The sequence below is a fragment of the Podarcis muralis genome, chromosome 8 (assembly GCF_964188315.1).
Source record: "Podarcis muralis chromosome 8, rPodMur119.hap1.1, whole genome shotgun sequence".
Lineage (NCBI taxonomy): Eukaryota > Metazoa > Chordata > Lepidosauria > Squamata > Lacertidae > Podarcis > Podarcis muralis.
This window is the reverse complement of record NC_135662.1, coordinates 919290-937373: the sequence shown is the minus strand read 5'-3', so window position 1 is coordinate 937373 and position 18084 is coordinate 919290. Positions and strand designations below refer to the sequence as shown.

Below are 18084 nucleotides of genomic sequence, written 5' to 3'. Positions count from 1 at the left end.
GACACAGACCCACCAGCAAGGAGGAGGCTCAGAATTATGCAAGGGCAATGCAGCTCCTCACAAAACACGGAATGTCAGAAAGCAAACCACCCCTTTCCCCCATTCAGTAACCCATAATAATGGCTTCTGAACTGACAGCCCCAGAGGCTCAGAACACCATCGCTTTGTTTCTGTTTCCATGCTTCTGGCTGCAAAAGCCTCAAGGGAGTGTGGGTGCTGACACATCTGGGAGCCAGCCTAGCCGCATGCCTGGTCATCTCAGTGTTCAACCCCAACTTCAGGTCATTTATGAACAAGTTTAAAAGCCCCTTTCCTGATGCAAGTCATGGGGGTACGCCAGTTCTTGTATCCTAGCCCAGCACTACATTTGGTATGGCAGCAAAACTGCCTTGAGAGACAAGGAAAGGAGTATGTGGCCCTGCTTATTCTCTTAAACTTTTTTGCAGCTTTTGATTCTGTTGCTCACAGTAATCTCCTGGAATGGATCCATGCGGTGGTGGTTGGGGGCAATTCATTACAGTGGTTCCTGTCCTATCTTTGGGCCTGTTTTCCAGAGTAGTTATGGGCGTAGGAGCTCACCAGCATGGGAGTTAATCCTGTGGCACCCCACAAGGTTCCATTCTTTCCCCCGTACTATTTAATATCTGTAGGGAGCTGTCATCAGAGGATTTGGAGTGTTGTGTCACCAATATGCTGGTGGCATATCTATCTCTGAGCCACCTGAATCATGAGAGGCAGTGATAGCTTGGATATGGGTCAACAGATTGAGGCTCAGAAGGCAAGACAGTTTTTTTCTGTCCAAGAGGCAGGGAGACAGCCTATTTTGGACAGGGTTGCAGACCCCTGGAAGGAGCAGGCAAGTAGGAACCAGCATTGTCATTGGAGATTCAGGTACACTTGGTGACTAGGAGTGCCTGTTTCTATTGCCAGTTGGTTTACCAGATCAAAGATAAATTGGCTGCTATAATCCATGCTCTGGTAACTTCTACATTGGATCACACTCTACGTGCTCCCCCCCCCCCCCCCGAAGATGGTTCAGAAGCTGCAACTGGTCCAGAATGAGACAGCCAGCTTATTGGCCAGGGTGATATGTAGAAAACACACAATTTCTGTTCTAAACAGTTTCTCCCATTCTCCTACCTTCCCTACAGACCCTGCCAGATGTTAGATTGGTAGAGGAGGCCATCTGGGTACATTTGCCTCTCTCAGAGGTTCAAGGGCTCTTTCTGTGGTGGCACCTGAGCTGTGGGATTTCCCCCTTTATGGGTGTATCTGGTGTCTTCGCTATATAGCTTTCAATGTATGCTGAAGACATACCTGTTTCTTTACTCTGGTCTTTGACAGTTAAAAAGATTGTTTTCATGACCTATCTGGACATTGTTAATTAAAGAATGACTGTTGTTGTTTTATCGTACTTCTCCGTGTATCAGATGAGTTTTTTTAATTTAAAAGTTATGGTAAAAATTGGGGGTTGTCTTATACATGGATAGTACATGGGGGGACATGGGATTGGTTCAGCGGCTATTGGGTATGTTATTGGTGTCTGCGGGAAGGGCTGGTGTTGATGGGTTGTTGTTGCTGCAGCAGTTGGGCGAGTGATTGGTGGCTTCTTTTGGCAAGGGGACAGATGATAGGTGGCTTTTGTGACGCGGCAATCCTCCCCCCAAAAAAGCTCAGCAACTCTGGGCAATCTCCCCATTTTCTTAATTTTGAGTCCCCAAAAATACGTTTTTTGTGGTTAAGCTATACAGCGGTACCTCTGGATGCAAACGGGATCCGTTCTGGAGCCCTGTTTGCATCCAGAGCAGAACGCAACCCGCGTCTGTGCGTGCATGGGTCGCGATTCGCTGCTTCTGCGCATGCACGTGACGTCATTTTGAGCGTCTGCACATGCGCGAGTGGCAAAACCCAGAAGTAATGCGTTCCATTACTTCTGGGTCGCCGTGGAGCGTAACCTGAAAATGCTCAACCTGAAGTGATTTTAACCCGAGGTATTATTATTAGCCATTGACTGTTTGGGGAAAAAAATGCTTATGACCCTTCTAGGTCAACAACCCAACACGCTTTATTCACATCTTCCACGTAAGCTCCCTCCAGTTGGGATGGGCGGGTCCAGTGTTGGTGGCATTTTCAACCAGGAATGGGAGGAATGTTTTTGCAAATTGTAACCTACTGGAAATAATTCATAATGGCAACGCTTCCCCTACAACATGTGATGGCAGCATCTGGGAAAGGAGAGGGCTTCTTGCTAGGAGGCCCTGCTGCGTAGCAGAGCAGCGGTTGTGAGTGCCTGGAGATTGTGTCATCTCCAGTACGAGGCATCCAGTTAAACCTTCTCTCTTTTGTCTCTCTTCTTTTGCAATCCTGGCTCTTTCATGCCAGAAACCATTCCAAAAATCTAGGTTAGCTGTATTTTCGTCCCCAGAGCACTGGGAACTGGGGAACCTGTGATCACCCCCTTCCTCCTATGGTAGGAGGGCCCCTGCTGGCTGTGGTGGTGCAGGGCCAGGTGTCCTGCAGAGGTGTAACACGTGTTAATGTGGTGTTACTCTTGACCAGGATACGGCTATTTGGAATACCAGCCACTAAGAGCCAAAGGTTGCTCCGCCTGCCTGGCTGCCTGCCAGGCTTGTCTAGCATGGCCATGAAGAAGGATAACCATGGACTGGAGGGTGGCTGTGCTCTGCCTTCAGGGACAGAGGCAGTAATGCTTCTGAATACCTGTTGCTGGAAGCTCTTGTGCTCGCATCCTGCTTGAGAGTTGGCATCTGGTTGGCCACTGGGAGAACAGGAAGCTAGACTAGATGGGCCATTGGCCTGACCCAGCAGCCAGGCTCTTACGTGCTTATTGCCATCCAGTGGAAACTTCCTCTGCTAAATGTTGACCACTCCCTGTGAGGAAGTAAGTTGCCACTTTCTCCAGGGGGTCTTGAACTTGCCTCATTATTCCCCTTGAATGTTTTTTAGTTGCTCAAAGTCATTGACTTAAGAGGACCTGAAACTAGAAGTTTCTCTCCTTTGAATTAAGGAGGTGTGTTCCATTTTTTAAGGGTGCAGCATGCATGGAGAATCTAATTTGGATGATGCAGTATGTGACAGAAGGCTTTGTTTATGCTCTGTGTTAACTAGAAATTCCTAGTCACAACCGCGATAAAATAATAATATTTTTGTTCTGGCGTAGCATTTTCCTCTACAACCAAATAAGAATTTTGGCTATGAACATGGCTGTTTTTTGTGTTTATTTCCTTAAAGTGTTTGGTTTTGTTCCATTTTTCTCTGAATAAACCTCTTTTATTGTTCAATATTCCTCTCCTGCTCTAGTTATGTAAAAGTTCTGGCTTGCTGGTGAGAATTCTCACCACTTGATACTATTGAATATAGTATTCCTCTTGGGGGGGGGCGGATTTTTAGGGACACTAAAGGACTTTGGAGGCTCCAGGCTTACCTTAGTTGCTCCTTCTCATAGTCATCTGCTGCCTGCAAGCTAGATTTGAGGTCGTCACTAATAGGCAGATATTGTATAAATTTGCACCATGCTTTGTGGGTTTCTATAACTTCCCTTAATAACTCTGAGCTCAGCAGGCAAATTAATTCTGTCCATGTTTGGAAAAACAGCTTTTGTTTAGGTTTGAATCCTTGCTGTTGTTAAAAGTATATGAGCATCTGTTCTTCCTCTGATGGAAGAGCCCCATTTGAAGAGGGCCACAGCTCAGTGGCAGATCACCTGCTTGGCATGCAGAAGGTCCCTGGTTCAGTCCACAGTGGCATCTCCAGGTAGGGCTTGCCTGGAACCCTAGGCGCCTCTGCGTTAGATGGACCCAGTTGTCTGATTCAATGTAAGGCAGTTTCCTGGGTTCGCCACCAGCTCAGTGCACTGCTGTTTGGCACCTAAGCATTGCTGCCTGCTTGGTGGGTGGCAGGTAGTCTAGATAGCTCTGTAGGCCTGTATCTGATCCTGTGGGATAGCTCAGTCAGCAGAGCCTAAGACTCTTAATCTCAGGGTTGAGGGTTTGAGCCCTGCATTGGGGGAAAGATTCCTGCACTGCAGGGCGTTGGACTAGATGAGCCTTGTGGTCCCTTCCAACTCTACAATTATATGATTCTATTGAATGTTATGATTTTATAATGCTATGCTTTTATTTAATCTTCCTGGGATCTATGGCAAGTGGACCTCTTAGGAGACAGCTGGGTGCTCCCGTAAGTTAGTTGCAGCTCAGTTCCTTGTCTGCCCCCTTTTCGCATGGATAGCCTGACCCTCCATGGATGCCTCTGACTCTAGCATCCCATGCCTTGCTCGGGTCCAGTGACCCTTTCTTGCTTGCTCACAAGCTCACATCTCTGGGAGACTCCTGGGAGGAGCTTCATCTTCTTCCCCCAGCCTCCCCCAGCTGCTGCCTTATCTGCAGGCAGAGCGCCTTCTCTTTTGGCGCTGAGCAAAGGGCAGGGTGCAAAGGGCTAATGCAGTTCCCTCCCACAAGATGTAGTAGTTCGTGGAGGAGGGTAAGGCTGTCAATGGCCAGTAGCCACAGGGATGGCTCTTCTTGCCTTCTCTACACAAGGCATACCTTGGATGCTGCCAACCTCAGGACTGGCTTTGGGGTCTAGCTGTCCACTTTTGATTTATTTCCCTCCCTCCCTGATTTATTTCCCCAGGATGCTCCGCTCTGAGGCAGCAGCTCTTTCTCTCCTCCCCCCCTCCCACCAGTGCTTCTTGTTTTAAGATGGCCAAGGTGCTGGCAAGTGGCCTCTTGCCTCCTTCTCAGAGTTGCCTCCCACTCGCCTCACACACCTACACAAATGTTGCAGAAGTGGAGTAAGCATTGCCCCCCCCCAAACCCCTTAAATTCATCTAGAAATGCCAAGACCCAGGACCCTGTTGGCCAAATGGCATGAGCCTAAAAGGAAGTTTTCATCCGGTCAGTACGACATAGTCTTCTCTCACTATACAAACAAGTTGGATTTATATTATTATCAATGACATGAAACTCCAGCATGTATTGATTGTAACCCCACCCGAGGTTCTGAGAACAGGATGACCCATAACTATGGATTTGAAGGCAAGTCCAGGGGTTGCGCTGTGGTCATTCTTCTTGCACCCCCCATGGGGAACCATGCCTTCCTCCTCCTCCTCCCTATAGCGGGATTCAGGTCCGTGAGGATTGTTCTGCCGTGTGCAAGTCCATGTCCTTCTGCTTGCTGGTCAGGAAAGCCCTCCTCTCCAGTTGCCCCAGTGGCCACGCCAAGGGTCCCCGGCTCTCTCGCCTCCCAGCCCTGCAGAGCAGAGTCATTCAGAGTCCTGCTTTCCTTTGCAGACGAAAGCCTGCTTTTCTTGCTTGCAAAGCCAGGCCTAGAGGGTGCTCAGTCTCTCCCCAGGGATGGGCTGCCGTAAGTTCATCTTGGGTAGAACCACAGGGCTCCCAGTGGCAGCAGCAGCAGCAGCAGCAGCCAGGCACAGGCCGGAAGATTCTGTCTTTGTTTTGCGCGTGTGGCTTTTCCATCTTTCCCCTCGTAATCTCCTCCTCCTCCTCCTTCCTGAATCCATAATCATTTAACTCCGAATCGCCGACTTCCTGTCTCGGTCTTTACTCTGCAGAGGGCCAGAGTTGGAAAAGAAGAGAGAGTTAGACAAACACACCTGGGACCGCAAGCTGCAAGTGTGGCTGTTCCAAAGCTCCAGAGAGCAGCCAGGTGCACAAGGGATTTTGCTCATTATTTCTCTCTTTATTAAAAATATTTATAACCTGCCCCTCGATCTGCGCAGATTTCAGGACTAGTTCTGGAGCATGAAATAGCGAACAGTGCAACAACCAACTATAAAACACATCATCAAAGACAAATAGCTTCGTCTGAAACTGAAGAGCATGTTAAACAACCGCCAATTAAAAAAAACAAAAACCAATCGCCAATTAAAAAAAACAAAAAAAAGTTTTAACCTGGCACCAAGACGGTAACAATGTTTGCGCCTTTCTCAGTGCAAAGGGCACCATTTCACCATTTTACAGCTGGGCACCATTCTCCCAGCTATACCAGTCCCCATGATGGATCACAAGTTTTTCTTTAGAAAACCCTCCAGGCTGATATAGGAAGAGGCGCTTCTTCAGGTATTTGGGCCCAAGCCATTAAAATCTTTAAAATGAAGCCTCAGCAGCTTGAATGGGGCTCAGAACCAAACAGGCAGTCAGTGTCATTTGTTCAGAGCCGGTGCCACGTGGTTCCGTATGGCCCGTCCTGCTTTTCACTTGTTTCTACCCAGCGAGAGGCTGGGCCAAAACTCACTTGTGCCAGGCCCATTTTCTAGCCCTGCAAACCCCCCCCCCTTGCTTCCCAGGGGCACTTTCTGTACCTCCCTCCACACATACCCCAAATCACTGGCCGTTTCTCCCATGTAGCCTCTCCTGCTATTATACTATTACTTTGTTTAACAAAATTTATATACTGTTTGATCGTAAAAACAACAACAACTTTATAAAATAAAATGTTTAAAATACATCCAAGACCTTGGTCAGCACAACCACAGTTACTTCATGTTTTTCAGTGATTCTAGCTCACAGCACGGCACTCATTTTTCTGTGGGTGCTGAAATCTGGTTTCCTGCTGCAAAATTTCATCTTCCATTCCCCTCCCTCCTTCTGCAGCTAAAACAGAGGAGCCCTTTTTCCATCAGTGGGATCTGTTTCTGTTGCTGCATGCAGATCGCAGGAGGGCTCATTTGGTCTGAATAGATCACAACACTACGCCATTTGGGAAAGGACTAGCTTTAGACTCTGAGTAGACCCAGTGCCCAGAGAAGCAGGTCCCTTCTACACAGAGCACGTGTTATCTCTTGCAAGATTGGGGTCGCCTGCCGAGCAGCCCATTGTGGCAAACCCTGGGCAATGCTGGGCAGAGTGGGGGGGGGGGGTTCCTTGGGGCTTCGACGTGGGATGTGGGAGTGCTGTGAGTGGGGCCTCTGCTTCTCAAGGAGCTGCCTGGTGCCTCTCCCCAGCACCACACGCTGCACCCCGGCATGGCTTCCTGGCTGCCACAGCCACCCGTAACAGGCAACCTCATCCTTTGTTAAAGGGGAGATGGGGGGAGGAGGGGGGAGCGCAGAAATGGTAAAATTAAATTTCCCAGATGTTCAGGCCCCAGGAGCTCTCTTGCTGTCTGGAGAGGAAATGGGGATTCGGAAAATCCCGCCTCATATTTTTTCCCCTATCACCTTGCCTTTCCGCTGCCATTAAGTTAAGCAGGAACAGTAAATTAAGGGGATTGCAGAGCAGGCCCATCTTTGGGGGGGGGAGGGCAGGAAAGGCCCCTCCAAGCTGCTGCCTTGCCCCAAGCAGAGAGCAGCACAGCCGGCCTCCAGGTCCCATCCCCCCCCCTTCTTGCCACTGGAAGAAAGGGTGGCAGGGGACAGAAGGACCCTGGAGTAGCTTCTCCTGCCTTTTAACTGGCTAGGTTCTGCTTGCTTCAGTCCCCCCCCCCCCATATGCGCTGTGCTGTGGCTAGAGCTTAAGAGGGAATGGATTGGGGGGGCAGTGCTGTAGCACTCTTAGGTCACAGGGGGTCTTCTAATGAACTGGCATCCATCTGCAAAAGTTTGGAAGCACAAGTAAAAAGGTGGTCAGCAAAATCACCCCATACTATTTTGCCAGGGGGTGGGAGGTGCAAATAGGACTCCTTTACCCAGCATTAAGCAGCAGTGCTGCCTATCTCTCTCCTGATCCACCTTGGGTTTATGTGGACTAGGAAGCCACTGGGTCCACAGGCCACGTCACCATGGAGAGCTAGCAAGCACAAGGCAGAGGGCCTCTTGTGTGTGATGTTCGCCTTGGGTTCCAGATGGGGAAGGTGGCTCTTAAAATCACATCCCTGGTCATCTTCACCGTGGCATAGCAGCCTTTGCTCATGCTTTTAACTTCTGGCTTTCCACAGTGAGCTCCTGAGCTTCGTCTAACCTCCAGGAGAGGTGCTTGCTTTGGACGAGGTGGGGAAGGTTTTTGCTGAGTGCGTCAAGCAAGCAACTGCTGCCTGTTGCACAATTTCTCCCTTTCCACATCATACTAGTTAAGCTTTGCTTTTTCTATCACTAACATGAGTGAGAATTCCCACGTGGCACTTTCCCTGTTTCTCAGAGTGGCCTCCTGCGAGTGGAGCTCAAGGAATTGGCTCCCTGGTGGCTCTAATCACACCTGAATTTGAAGAGGCAGTGAAAAAGTTATTTTATATCTTCAGGAAGCTTGCTGCTTATTCTGTCCCTGCTTTTCACTTCTTCTTCTTTTAATATATTTTTATTAAAGATTTCTTGGTTTGCAAAAGTATGTGCAATGTCTCTTTTTTCAAGTTACGGTACATTTTTTGCAGATCAGATTCACTTGTTGAGACATTAGCATTACATAGGAACCTGCTTTTCACTTCTGACCTGGACTTTTCTTGCAGCTCCCACTCAGCCTGGGGGCGAGGGCAGCACTGTCTTGCTGTTTCTCTCCCCCCCTCCTCCCCCCTTCCCTGTCCTGAATGCCTGACCCCCATAGACCTTAGGAGGTGCGGCTGCCTCTATAGCTTTTGAGTCCACTTAGCCCCCTGCTGAGCTGGGACTTCAAAGTGGCAGCCTTTTCCTGCTCTTAAAGAAACAGCTGCTGGGGGGGGGTGTTACAGCGCAGTTCTTTGCTGGGGGAGTCCTCAGCAAGCCAACTGCGCTTGCTTCCATTGACTTCACCAGTGTTGAAGCAATGATTCTTCAACATCAACTCTGTTGGACTGGTCATGTTGCGTGGATGCCTGATGATCGTCTTCCAAAGCAACTACTCTATTCTGAACTTAAAAATGGAAAGCGTAATGCTGGTGGTCAACAAAAGAGGTTTAAAGAGTGTCTCAAGGCAAATCTTTAAAAATGTAGTATAAACACTGACAACTGGGAAACACTAGCCTGCGAGCGCTCCAGTTGGAGAACAGCCTTTACCAAAGGTGTCATAGACTTTGAAGACACTTGAACTCAGGCCGCAAGGGAGAAACGTGCTAAGAGGCAAATCCACACCGTGATCAGCTCCCACCTGGAAACCTATGTCCCCACTGTGGAAGGAAGTGTGGATCCAGAACTGGCCTCCACAGTCACTTATGGACTCACTGTTAACACCATGCTTATGGAAGGCAATCTTACTCAACTATGAGAGATCGCCCAAGAGAAAGAGACTCTTCCCGTCCCTCAGCCTCCTCTCAGGGAACCAGGGACAGCCAAAAGGCAGTGAAGGCATCCTGTCCTGCTACAGCCCACAAACTGCTCTTTGCATTCCGAGAAGCCCCAATACTTTATCTCTCCCCAACACCCCAACCTCCTTTATTGTTGCAGAGAGATGCTAGAATATGTTGTGGCTCAAAAGAGTCAAAGGTCAGATCAGGTGGCAAGGAAAAAGCAGCCCAGTTTAATTGCTTCGAAGGCTGCGCTTGCACTTTTTGCTGCTGAAAAGTGCCTCACGGAGTACTGCTTGCACGATGGCTTTGGGGGCCAGTTCTTTCTGCTTTGTGTTTTGTTGGTTTTTAAAAATCTGTGGACTGCCCAAGGGGCATGGTTAATTGGGTGGCATAAAAATACAAATAAAAAGTCTGTTTGTATCTCTGAAATGAGGGGCAACGTGGCATTACAGCCTTGTGTTGACACCAATCTCCCCACCACCCGACTATCTCTGTGAACTTGGGCCAGCAACTTCAACAGCAGTCGTGCCAGTTTGCTGGGGAGAACCCAGCCCCTCTACTAAGGAAAAAAACCCCAAACCACAACACCATTTGAAATGGCAAGAGACAGGTACGGGTGCCCCTCATGCTTGATGCAGATGCCACATTTTGCATGTGTGGCCAGTACAAAAACACCCCACATTTTTGCTCTGGCCAGCAGGCAGTGCCTCAGCGCGTTTATCAAACATTTTGAAAGGATGCTTCAAAATGGCGACCCACGCCATTACAGTTTGCTCTGCTTCATTGCCTTGTTGATGAACGTGCCGTTACTTGAGTGTAGCTAAATAGATCTAGCCGCAGCCTTTAATTTAGCAATCCATTCCCAGTAACACATGCAAGGTGCCCTCTCCTCCCTCAGAGCTTTCTACCCTCTGCTTTCCATGGATCAGGTCAGCCAATTGGTGGGAGGTTCAGGGTGGACAAGCTCACCTCCTCCTTGGGGACTGGTTTATAAGCCTCCCTAGGCATGGCGACTGGCACTGAAGGCACAGGGCGTGCACTTTAGAAATAAATAAAATGCTCTTAAAAACCCTCTTGCCACTGTGGGGAACAGGATGCTGGACCACGTACACCTGTGGTCCGCTCCTGCATTGATGCATGTCGGGGCAAGTGGCAGCTGCCACAGCCAGTGAAAGAGGTGGTGGTCCTCTAAAATCACTGGTAGCTGCCAGTTGTGTTTCTTCACAGCAGGAGAGCAGCTCTATGTGAAGGGGGGGGGGGGAAGCGGCGTAGGGACGTGTACATGGCAAGTGTAGGGCTGTTCCATTCCTAGTGTATCTGCCTGCACTTCCCCTCCGTCAGTCGTCCCTAGTTGGCATGATGGGAGAGGCAGCAGCAACGGTGGGCTGGAAGGTGGAGCCCTGAAGATCAGGTCAAAGGGCAGTTTGCCCCAGGAAAGTATTGGCAAGGCTGGACTGCATAGGGGACACAAGTTGAAGGAGCCAGTGGGACAAAGGGGAGGACTTGGCCTTTCTTTGAACCAGCCTCTATAAGTCTTGGCTCCTGTGAATGCCCCTGACACACTTCTAACTTGCTCTTTTCCCTTCCTTCCGGGTGGGTGGGAAACTGGAGCTCAGTGGTACAGCACCATGTATGGAGAAGGCTCCAGGTTCGAAACCTTACGGGCATCTCCAGGTAAAAAGGTTAGATAGGAGGGGATGGAGAAGGGAGACCTACCACCCGCTCCAGATCCTGAGAAGCCACTGCCAACTAGAGTGGACCATACTGGGCCAGGCAGGCAGTGAGTCTCAGGCTGCTGCTGCTTCTGTTCCACAAAGCAAAGACACCAAAAAGCCACTTGGTGTCTTCGCATCCATCTTCTCAACTAGCAGCCGCCATCTCCACCCACGCTCAGGGCAGCAAGAAAGCAATTCAGTGGGATTAAGAAACTGCTCCTTCACTTTTCTCTCCATGCAAAGAAGAAGAAAGAGGGCAGCAGTCTCTGACTTAGGGAGACGGGAGACGCTGCCACGGATTAGGCTACTCTTCCCCGTTGTGTCTGTGCTGCTACCTTTAACTTTTCAGGCATCCCCAGTGAAAAACAGGCGACTTGCTGGGTCGGACATAGACAGATCTCACAGGAATATGGCAGTATCAACAATGTTAGCAGTAAAATGCCCATAAGAGTACAAATTGAGGGCATTCGCTCCACTTTTGCTTCCTCTGCATAGCATTTGAGCACCCCTACAGCAGAGAGAATCAAAAGCCTTCCTCCCAGGCTGCTTCTCAGCATTTCCCTTCTTCCACGTCATTAATTGCAAATAAATTGCACTCAACCTCTGCACTTCTCCATAGGGACATTCCTCAATTCTCCCAGCTTTTTTTTTTTTTTTAAGTTGAGTTTTAATCATTGTTTGTCTATTTCAGATTGAATTAATTGATAAGCTAAGAAATGCCACCTCGGTCTCTTTTTAGAAGAGTGGAGAAATGACTTCTTGCACCGCCATAACTAGGCTGTTGCGATGGGGCAAGCTTGTGTTTAGCAGATCAGTTGATAATAGTACAGTGGTGCCTCGCAAGACGAAATTAATCCGTTCCGCGAGTCTCTTCGTCTTGCGGTTTTTTCGCCTTGCGAAGCACAGCTATTAGCGGCTTAGCGGCTCTTAGCGGCTTAGCGGCTATTAACGGCTTAGCGGCTTTAAGAAAAAGGAAACAAACTCGCAAGACGTTTCGTCTTGCGAAGCAAGCCCATAGGGAAATTTGTCTTGCGGAACGACTCGAAAAACGGAAAACCCTTTGTCTAGCGAGTTTTTCGTCTTGCGAGGCATTCGTCTTGCGGGGCACCACTGTAGAAGGAGGTTTGCTCTGCACAGGAAATGTTTGGCAAAGTATTAAGGCAAAAGCCAGTGGGGTGCTAGAGATGGTCACTTTTCCTGACCTGTATCTCCCCCTCTATTGTTCGGGGTGGAGCTTCCTCTTCCATGACCTTTTGAAGTCCCCCTGCCTCACAGATAAGTTTACAGATTTAGTTTCTGTTGCAAATCTCCCTTTTCACGCTGCTGAAACTCAAGAAGGTGCCTTTCCCCAGCTTCCTCCAGAGTTCCTTGACTGAGTCTGGAGGCCTCTCTGTTCCCATGTGCCACATGCATGCCCACCTATCCAACATGCTGCTCCCCCAGAATGTCAAGAGCATTCTTCCGCCAACACCCTCGTGAAAGCAAGTTGCTCCTTGCTTTTTCTTCCCCTTGTTCTACATTGCTTTATGTGGGGATCTGCACATAGGCTGGAGTGGGCTGAGCTTTTTGGAACAGCTTTGAGGCTGCTGCTCTGCGCTTTCTGCCCCAAGAAGCCTTAAGAATTTGGCTGCTAGGAAGCTGTGGCCCTGCCCTCACCACATGCTCAAATCCCCTTAGCTTGGGCATTTTGAACTCTCAGCTTTGGGTTCATGGGGTGTAGGAATTTGCTCATTCTGAAATGCGGAAGCCAAGAGCTCATCAAATAGACCAATAATGTAGATTTACGCACCTTTTAAATTTGCGTGATAACGGGTCTCAGAGGCACAATCTTCTCTCAACAATTTCAGCCCAAAGACAGCAACTCTGAGAGTGAAAGCAATTTGGAAATTACACTGCGAATTCAGGGCTACACCACTTTTTTTAAAACAGCTTGCTTTTTAAGCAGTGTGTTCTCTGTCAGTGCCCCACAAATAGCAAAGATGTTTGTTTTGCAGTGTCCTAAACCTACCTACCTTCCTTCCTTCCTTCCTTCCTTCCTTCCTTCCTTCCTTCCTTACTTCCTTCCTTCACACCACTTAGATCAGTTGGGGGATCTGTTTATGACACACCATTTCAGTTAGGAAGAACTTGGCTGGAATGTGGCAGTTGCCGAGCCTTGTGCCCTAGACAGCTGAGGGCATGCGAGACGAGGGGGTCAAAGGAGCAGAGGTCCCAGCTGGCATAGCAGCCTGCCTGCCTTTCCCCCTCTGCCCCGGTCATTCTTGCTCATGCTGCTTTGCTCAGCAGCTTAAGGGATCTGAGCCTCACCCTTCTATGCACCAGCTTCCTTGCCTATCCTATGTATGGTCTTCACAGCAAAGTCACGCTTGTCAGCTGCCCTTCCTTTTCTGCCCCTCATGGGCTGAGAGTTTGCGAAAAGGAGACCTGCCCCCCTTGCTTTGCCTTTCTGGGAGGGTGAAGGTGGAATGGACCGTCCAGGGGATGCTTGTGGTTCTACCCAGAGCTGCTGGAGTCTGATATTTAGGTGGATGGAGCCGTCTTGGCACTTGAAGCTCCTTGGACTCCCTGCCTCTTTTACTCTGATAGGAAAACAAAGGCTGTGTGGGGCGCTTTGTCTACACACCCACACAAGCCCACAACTTTCCCCTTTTCTTTGGGACGGTTGCAGATGTGCAGCACCTCAGTCAGTTGGTTCCTCTCTGTAAATAAAGGGCTGAGGTGAAGCAGCCTGAACAGCAAGGACTGGATTTTTATCCCTTTTCCTCTCCCCCCATTTTTCCATATGCCATAAACGTCTTTATTTACTGAGTATTTAAGAGCTTCATCACACCTTAACTGCAGCTGAGGTTTTGTAACTGGGCGCAAGAAGAGGCCAGAGTGGTGTGTCTGAACCAAGAGAGATTTGGGGGCGGGAAGGAGGTTGCCTTTGGGAATGCTTCCAGATGCGTTGCAGTGCGTGGTCTGTATGGCCCTCTCCTGCCGGGGCTGGAAGTAGCAAATGCACAGGGCGACCTCGCTGCCACAGGGGGCTTTGCTTAGCCCCCAGCCCTCCAACTGGTATGCTCACAGGCAAGCCATACTGGTGGCCACTCTCTGGATTTGGTCCCCAGCACCAGATGCCTCCAGCCTGCCAGCCGTGGGTAGCCTCCCTCTTAAAACAATGGCCACGCCAGTAGCTGTTGGCAAGGAACTCTGCAGGTCACTTATTTGTTAGTCCTGAACCTGCTTCTAGCCAATTTCATTTGATGCTCCTGACTGCTAAGGAGTCACTTCTCTTTCTGCATTGCCAGTGGCTTTATCAGTTTCCACTCCCCATGTTACCTACTTCCCCCTCTCCACCCCACACAATGCAGAAAACAGCTACAAGGTGAAGGCTTCATCAGCAATTATTATTATTATTATTATTATTATTATTATTACTACTACTACTACTATTACTACTACTACTACTACTACTATTATTTATGGCCCATGCCAACAACCAGGTAGTTTTGCTGGCCCATTTTCTGTCTTCTCTTCAGAGTTTCCAAATGCGGACACACTGCATTTCCTAACAAGTTCCATTATGCAATTAGTGTGAGTAAGGAATTTCTTTCTTTTTCTTTCTTTCTTTCTTTCTTTCTTTCTTTCTCTCTCTCTCTCTCTCTCTCTCTCTCTCTCTCTCTCTCTCTCTCCCCCCCCCCCCCAAGATTTCAGACTAAAATGCAGCCAGTTCCCAGTAGCTTGGAAGCCCAAACCAATAATCTGATAAAATAAATTAACCACAGGTTTCAAATGTGGGGTTTTAAAACTAGAACCATCATCTTCTAAGGGGGTCAACAGCACAAAAAGATTGCTAGGCAATTTTCCAGGTTATTTGCTTTCATGCTAGCTGAAAGGATATTCCTTGTTAAAACACAGTCAAAATAGTCCTTTCTGCTGGAGTATGTTAAAACTCCCTTTTGGATTAATTTTTTCCTGTTCTTCAAATGGAAATTGCTGGGGCACTTGTTAAACTGACCTGCTTAATAAGAGACCAACGTACAGCTGTTGCATATCCAATGGATATGTTTTTCGGGGGGGAGTAGGATTTGGGGGTGGGGTGGGGTGGTGACCCTCTGCATTCTGGAAAGGACCATTGTTCTGGCTTTTTTCCTTACTATCCTAATTTTATTTTCACAACAGCCCTCCGAGGCAGTTGAGACTGAAAGCGGCTTGCCTCAGCATTCCTATTACACTTCAGGGCTGAGTAAAGATCAGAATGGGACGAGGTGGAGGTGTCTCAACCTCCCAACCTAAACTTTTTTTGGGGTGAGGATATATCTCCTGCTAAGCAGAACAGGCTGCAAATCCAGCCACTGCGTAAGAAGACAAAAGCAAGCTTACATCTACACTAAGGGGGGCTGGTTTCTCCTCTACAGAGAGACTCCCCCTCTTTGGTTTATGAGAGGAGCAGTGTGGAGGATGAGGGGCAAAGATGGTGAGGGATCTCGCAGGAGGGCCAGGTGAGCTGTGCTTGCTGCCCATAACTTGGCTGGGTTGAAGTAGAGGAGGAATCTCAAGCAGCCCAAACCACCATGCCTGGGACGAAGGTTGGGAAGGGGGCAGGCAAGATGTGTGTGGGGGGGGTGTCTTTCTAGTTGCTCACTGGAGAGAGAAAAGCTAAGGAGATGAATGTGGGAAGTGATGGGTGGACAGGCAGTGACTTAAAATCCTTCCTTCCTTGGAAGCCCCTTCTAGCTCTTCATCTTGGGCATTTCCCCCAGACTCATTCCCAGACTGAAGAAGTGGCGGCGAAACTGGGTGGTAGCTGAGAATTGGTGCAGGACAGCCGAGTTGCCATTGCTCAGGGCTGGGGAGTGGAGTATTCCTTCTCTCTACCCCAGACTCACCAAGGAGCTCAAGCCACTCATTCTCTGGACGGAGACATTTTTACCCAACCCTCTCAAGCACTGCGGCAAAGTAGGTGTTGCCTCGGACAGATGCCCTTCAGAAAGCCACACACACACCCCAGTGTCGGCTTGCCATTTGTGATGTGCAAACCAAGTGTGACCTCGGGGTCTTGGTGAGGGTGTGTATTCTCTGGGCCCCTTCGCCAACACCTCTGGCTTCCCCCTGGTCTCTGCCCTGTTTCCCCTGCTTTCCTTGCACTTATCAGCTCCCCTCCCAGTCCTTTTCAAGCACCATCTCCCTTGGGTCTGTTTATGGGAGAAGTTAATAATTCCCTCTGGAAGTGAAGTCTCCCAGAACCCTGTGGCACATGGAGGAGTTTATCCACTTTGTCAGCAGCGCTGACTGTTCCTTCCCGCATCCCAGAATCGTCTTAACCGGCAGTTTCTTTGTGCTCCTTCCACCACCACCACCACCACCCCCCGCACCCCCTGCAAGCCAGGAGACCCCAGGGCTTACCATCTTCCTCTGGTTGCTGAGGCAGAAAGTGCAGATCTGTTTGGGCTGGGAGTTTTCGCTCTCCCTCATGGGGGGACTGCTGCTGCTGCTGCCGCTGCTGTGGTGGAAGAAGGCTGGCGTGGTGTGGCACGGCTGCCCATCTCCGCACGCGTCCCCCACCAGGAGGACGTTGCCCAGGTGTGAGATGTAGCTGGAGGCCAGGCGGAGCGTCTCGATCTTGGAGAGCTTCCTGTCGGCCGGCTCGGTGGGGATGAGTGTCCTCAGGGCGGTGAAGGCCGTGTTGACGCTGTTGGTGCGGTCCCGCTCCCGCGCGTTGGCCGTGTGGCGCTGCCGGGGCTCCCTGTTGATCCGGTTTGCCTTCTTGCTGCGGCGCTTGCTGCTCTTGAGTCCGTACCCGCCGGCGTCCAGGTGGTAGGGCTTGTCCTCGGACCCCGAGCTCTCGCTCCCATCCTCCTCGTCCTCCGAGAGCATGCTGATGTCCGGGTAGAGGAAGCGGCTGGGGGCCGAGCGCAGCATGGCAAAGGAGGACATGGCCAGGAGGTGGGTGAGAAGAGAGTTGGGGGGTGGCTTCCTCCTTGTGGACCTGCTGCCTTGTTACCTCTGCTCTCTCATCCTTTTGTAGTTCTGCGCAGTGCAAGGAAGAGGTGGGCAGGCAGCTCCCAGCAACTCCTTCCCCCTGACGCCTTGCCGGTGGTGCTCATCCACTTTCTCTGGCTGGCTCTGCTAGCTTAGAAGGAGTTAAGCTCCGTGGTCACACACTGCGCAGCTGGTGTCTCCTCTTTGCACACGTGTGTGTGCGTGCTTGCATGCGCTTAAAGCTGCTTTTGGAGTGTGGCAGGAGCCAGAGAGCATTTTATAGCACCAGTGAGTGGTCTGTCAGACAAGCCCCTCCTTCCCCTCTCCTCCTCTTGCTCTGCTTGCAGCAGTTTCACGCCTACCTGAGCATTCCTTCTTTTTCCGTTTGGGATGGAGGAGGGGTTGTCAGCCGGTGGCCGGAGGCTGTGGGGAGAAGGGGGAGCCCTGTGTGGGCTTCACCTGTTGCTGCCTCCAGGACCCCAGACTCCCAGCCTGGCAGATGTGCTTGTGGGGTGGGGACCACAGAGGTCTTTGTCCATAAAAATTCTTCCGCTGCTATCGTGCGCTCAGACTAGAGTAGCTTGGAGACGTCTAGCCCTGCACAGCGTATTATTTGAAAGGATGGGGTGTGAAGTGCATGGTGACTGCTCTCTTGTCTTGAAAGGATGGGGTTTTGGATTGGGGGGAGGGCACAGATGTCTCCATTTGGTTGCTCAGAAGCCGCCACACGCCCAGGAGAGCAAATGCTGGAGGTGGAAGATGAAGGGGAGCCACCAAGCAGAACCAAATCGATCCTGCTGCTAATGGGGCACAGCAGGAAGGAGTAGCCCTCCTGCTTCCATCAGGTCTGCTCTGGAGAAGCAGCAGCAGCAGAAGAGGCAGCTCCCTCTCCTATTTCTCGCGGGAGGCCTGCCTTTTCAGAGCCCCTCAGGACCCACGGAGCAGCACTTGCCTTTCCACCTTACGAGGGCGTTCATTCATTTATCTCTTAATGCCTGATACCCTAAGCCAGGCTTTCCCAAACTTGGGTCTCCGGCTGTTTTGGGGCTACAGCTCCCATCATCCCTGACCACTGGTCCTGTCAGCTAAGGATGATGGGAGTTGTAGTCCAGAAACAGCCGGAGACCCAAGTTTGGGAAAGCTAAGGCAAGGAGCACACCGCTCCTTCCTTTTGCCTTTGTGGCCCCACCCTGAGCTTTTTCTCCTGCGGCGCTTACACATACAGATGGTG

The 18084-nt window shown here is 50.1% G+C and overlaps 2 protein-coding genes across 3 annotated transcripts in view; one reads left to right on the top strand and one right to left on the bottom strand.

Annotated features, from left to right (window-relative positions):
* BOP1 (BOP1 ribosomal biogenesis factor) overlaps window positions 1–18084 on the top strand; it is a 67769-nt gene that overhangs the window by 38594 nt on the left and 11091 nt on the right. The window lies entirely within an intron of this gene.
* SCX (scleraxis bHLH transcription factor) lies at window positions 4934–17593 on the bottom strand. 2 transcript variants are annotated; one of them, XM_028735943.2, is made up of 3 exons: window positions 16278–17593; window positions 12679–12752; window positions 4934–5587 (listed from the first exon to the last, which is right to left on the bottom strand). In XM_028735943.2, exons 1-2 carry the CDS (start codon window positions 16806–16808, stop codon window positions 12705–12707), a joined length of 579 nt encoding a protein of 192 aa, XP_028591776.2. In that variant the 5' UTR covers window positions 16809–17593; the 3' UTR covers window positions 4934–5587; window positions 12679–12704. The 2 variants fall into 2 exon arrangements, with proteins under 2 accessions (XP_028591776.2, XP_028591777.2); XM_028735944.2 differs by lacking the exon at window positions 12679–12752 and having other exon boundaries at window positions 16278–17590.

What these genes read in the sequence shown, in the direction of transcription:
- SCX (XM_028735943.2), bottom strand. Translation starts at nt 16,808, where the DNA reads ATGTCCTCCTTTGCCATGCTGCGCTCGGCCCCCAGCCGCTTCCTCTAC. An exon ending in TCAGCAACCAGAGGAAGATG is followed by an intron (nt 12,753 to 16,277) that starts GTAAGCCCTGGG and finishes TTTCACTCTCAG; the next exon opens with AGTTGCTGTCTTTGGGCTGA.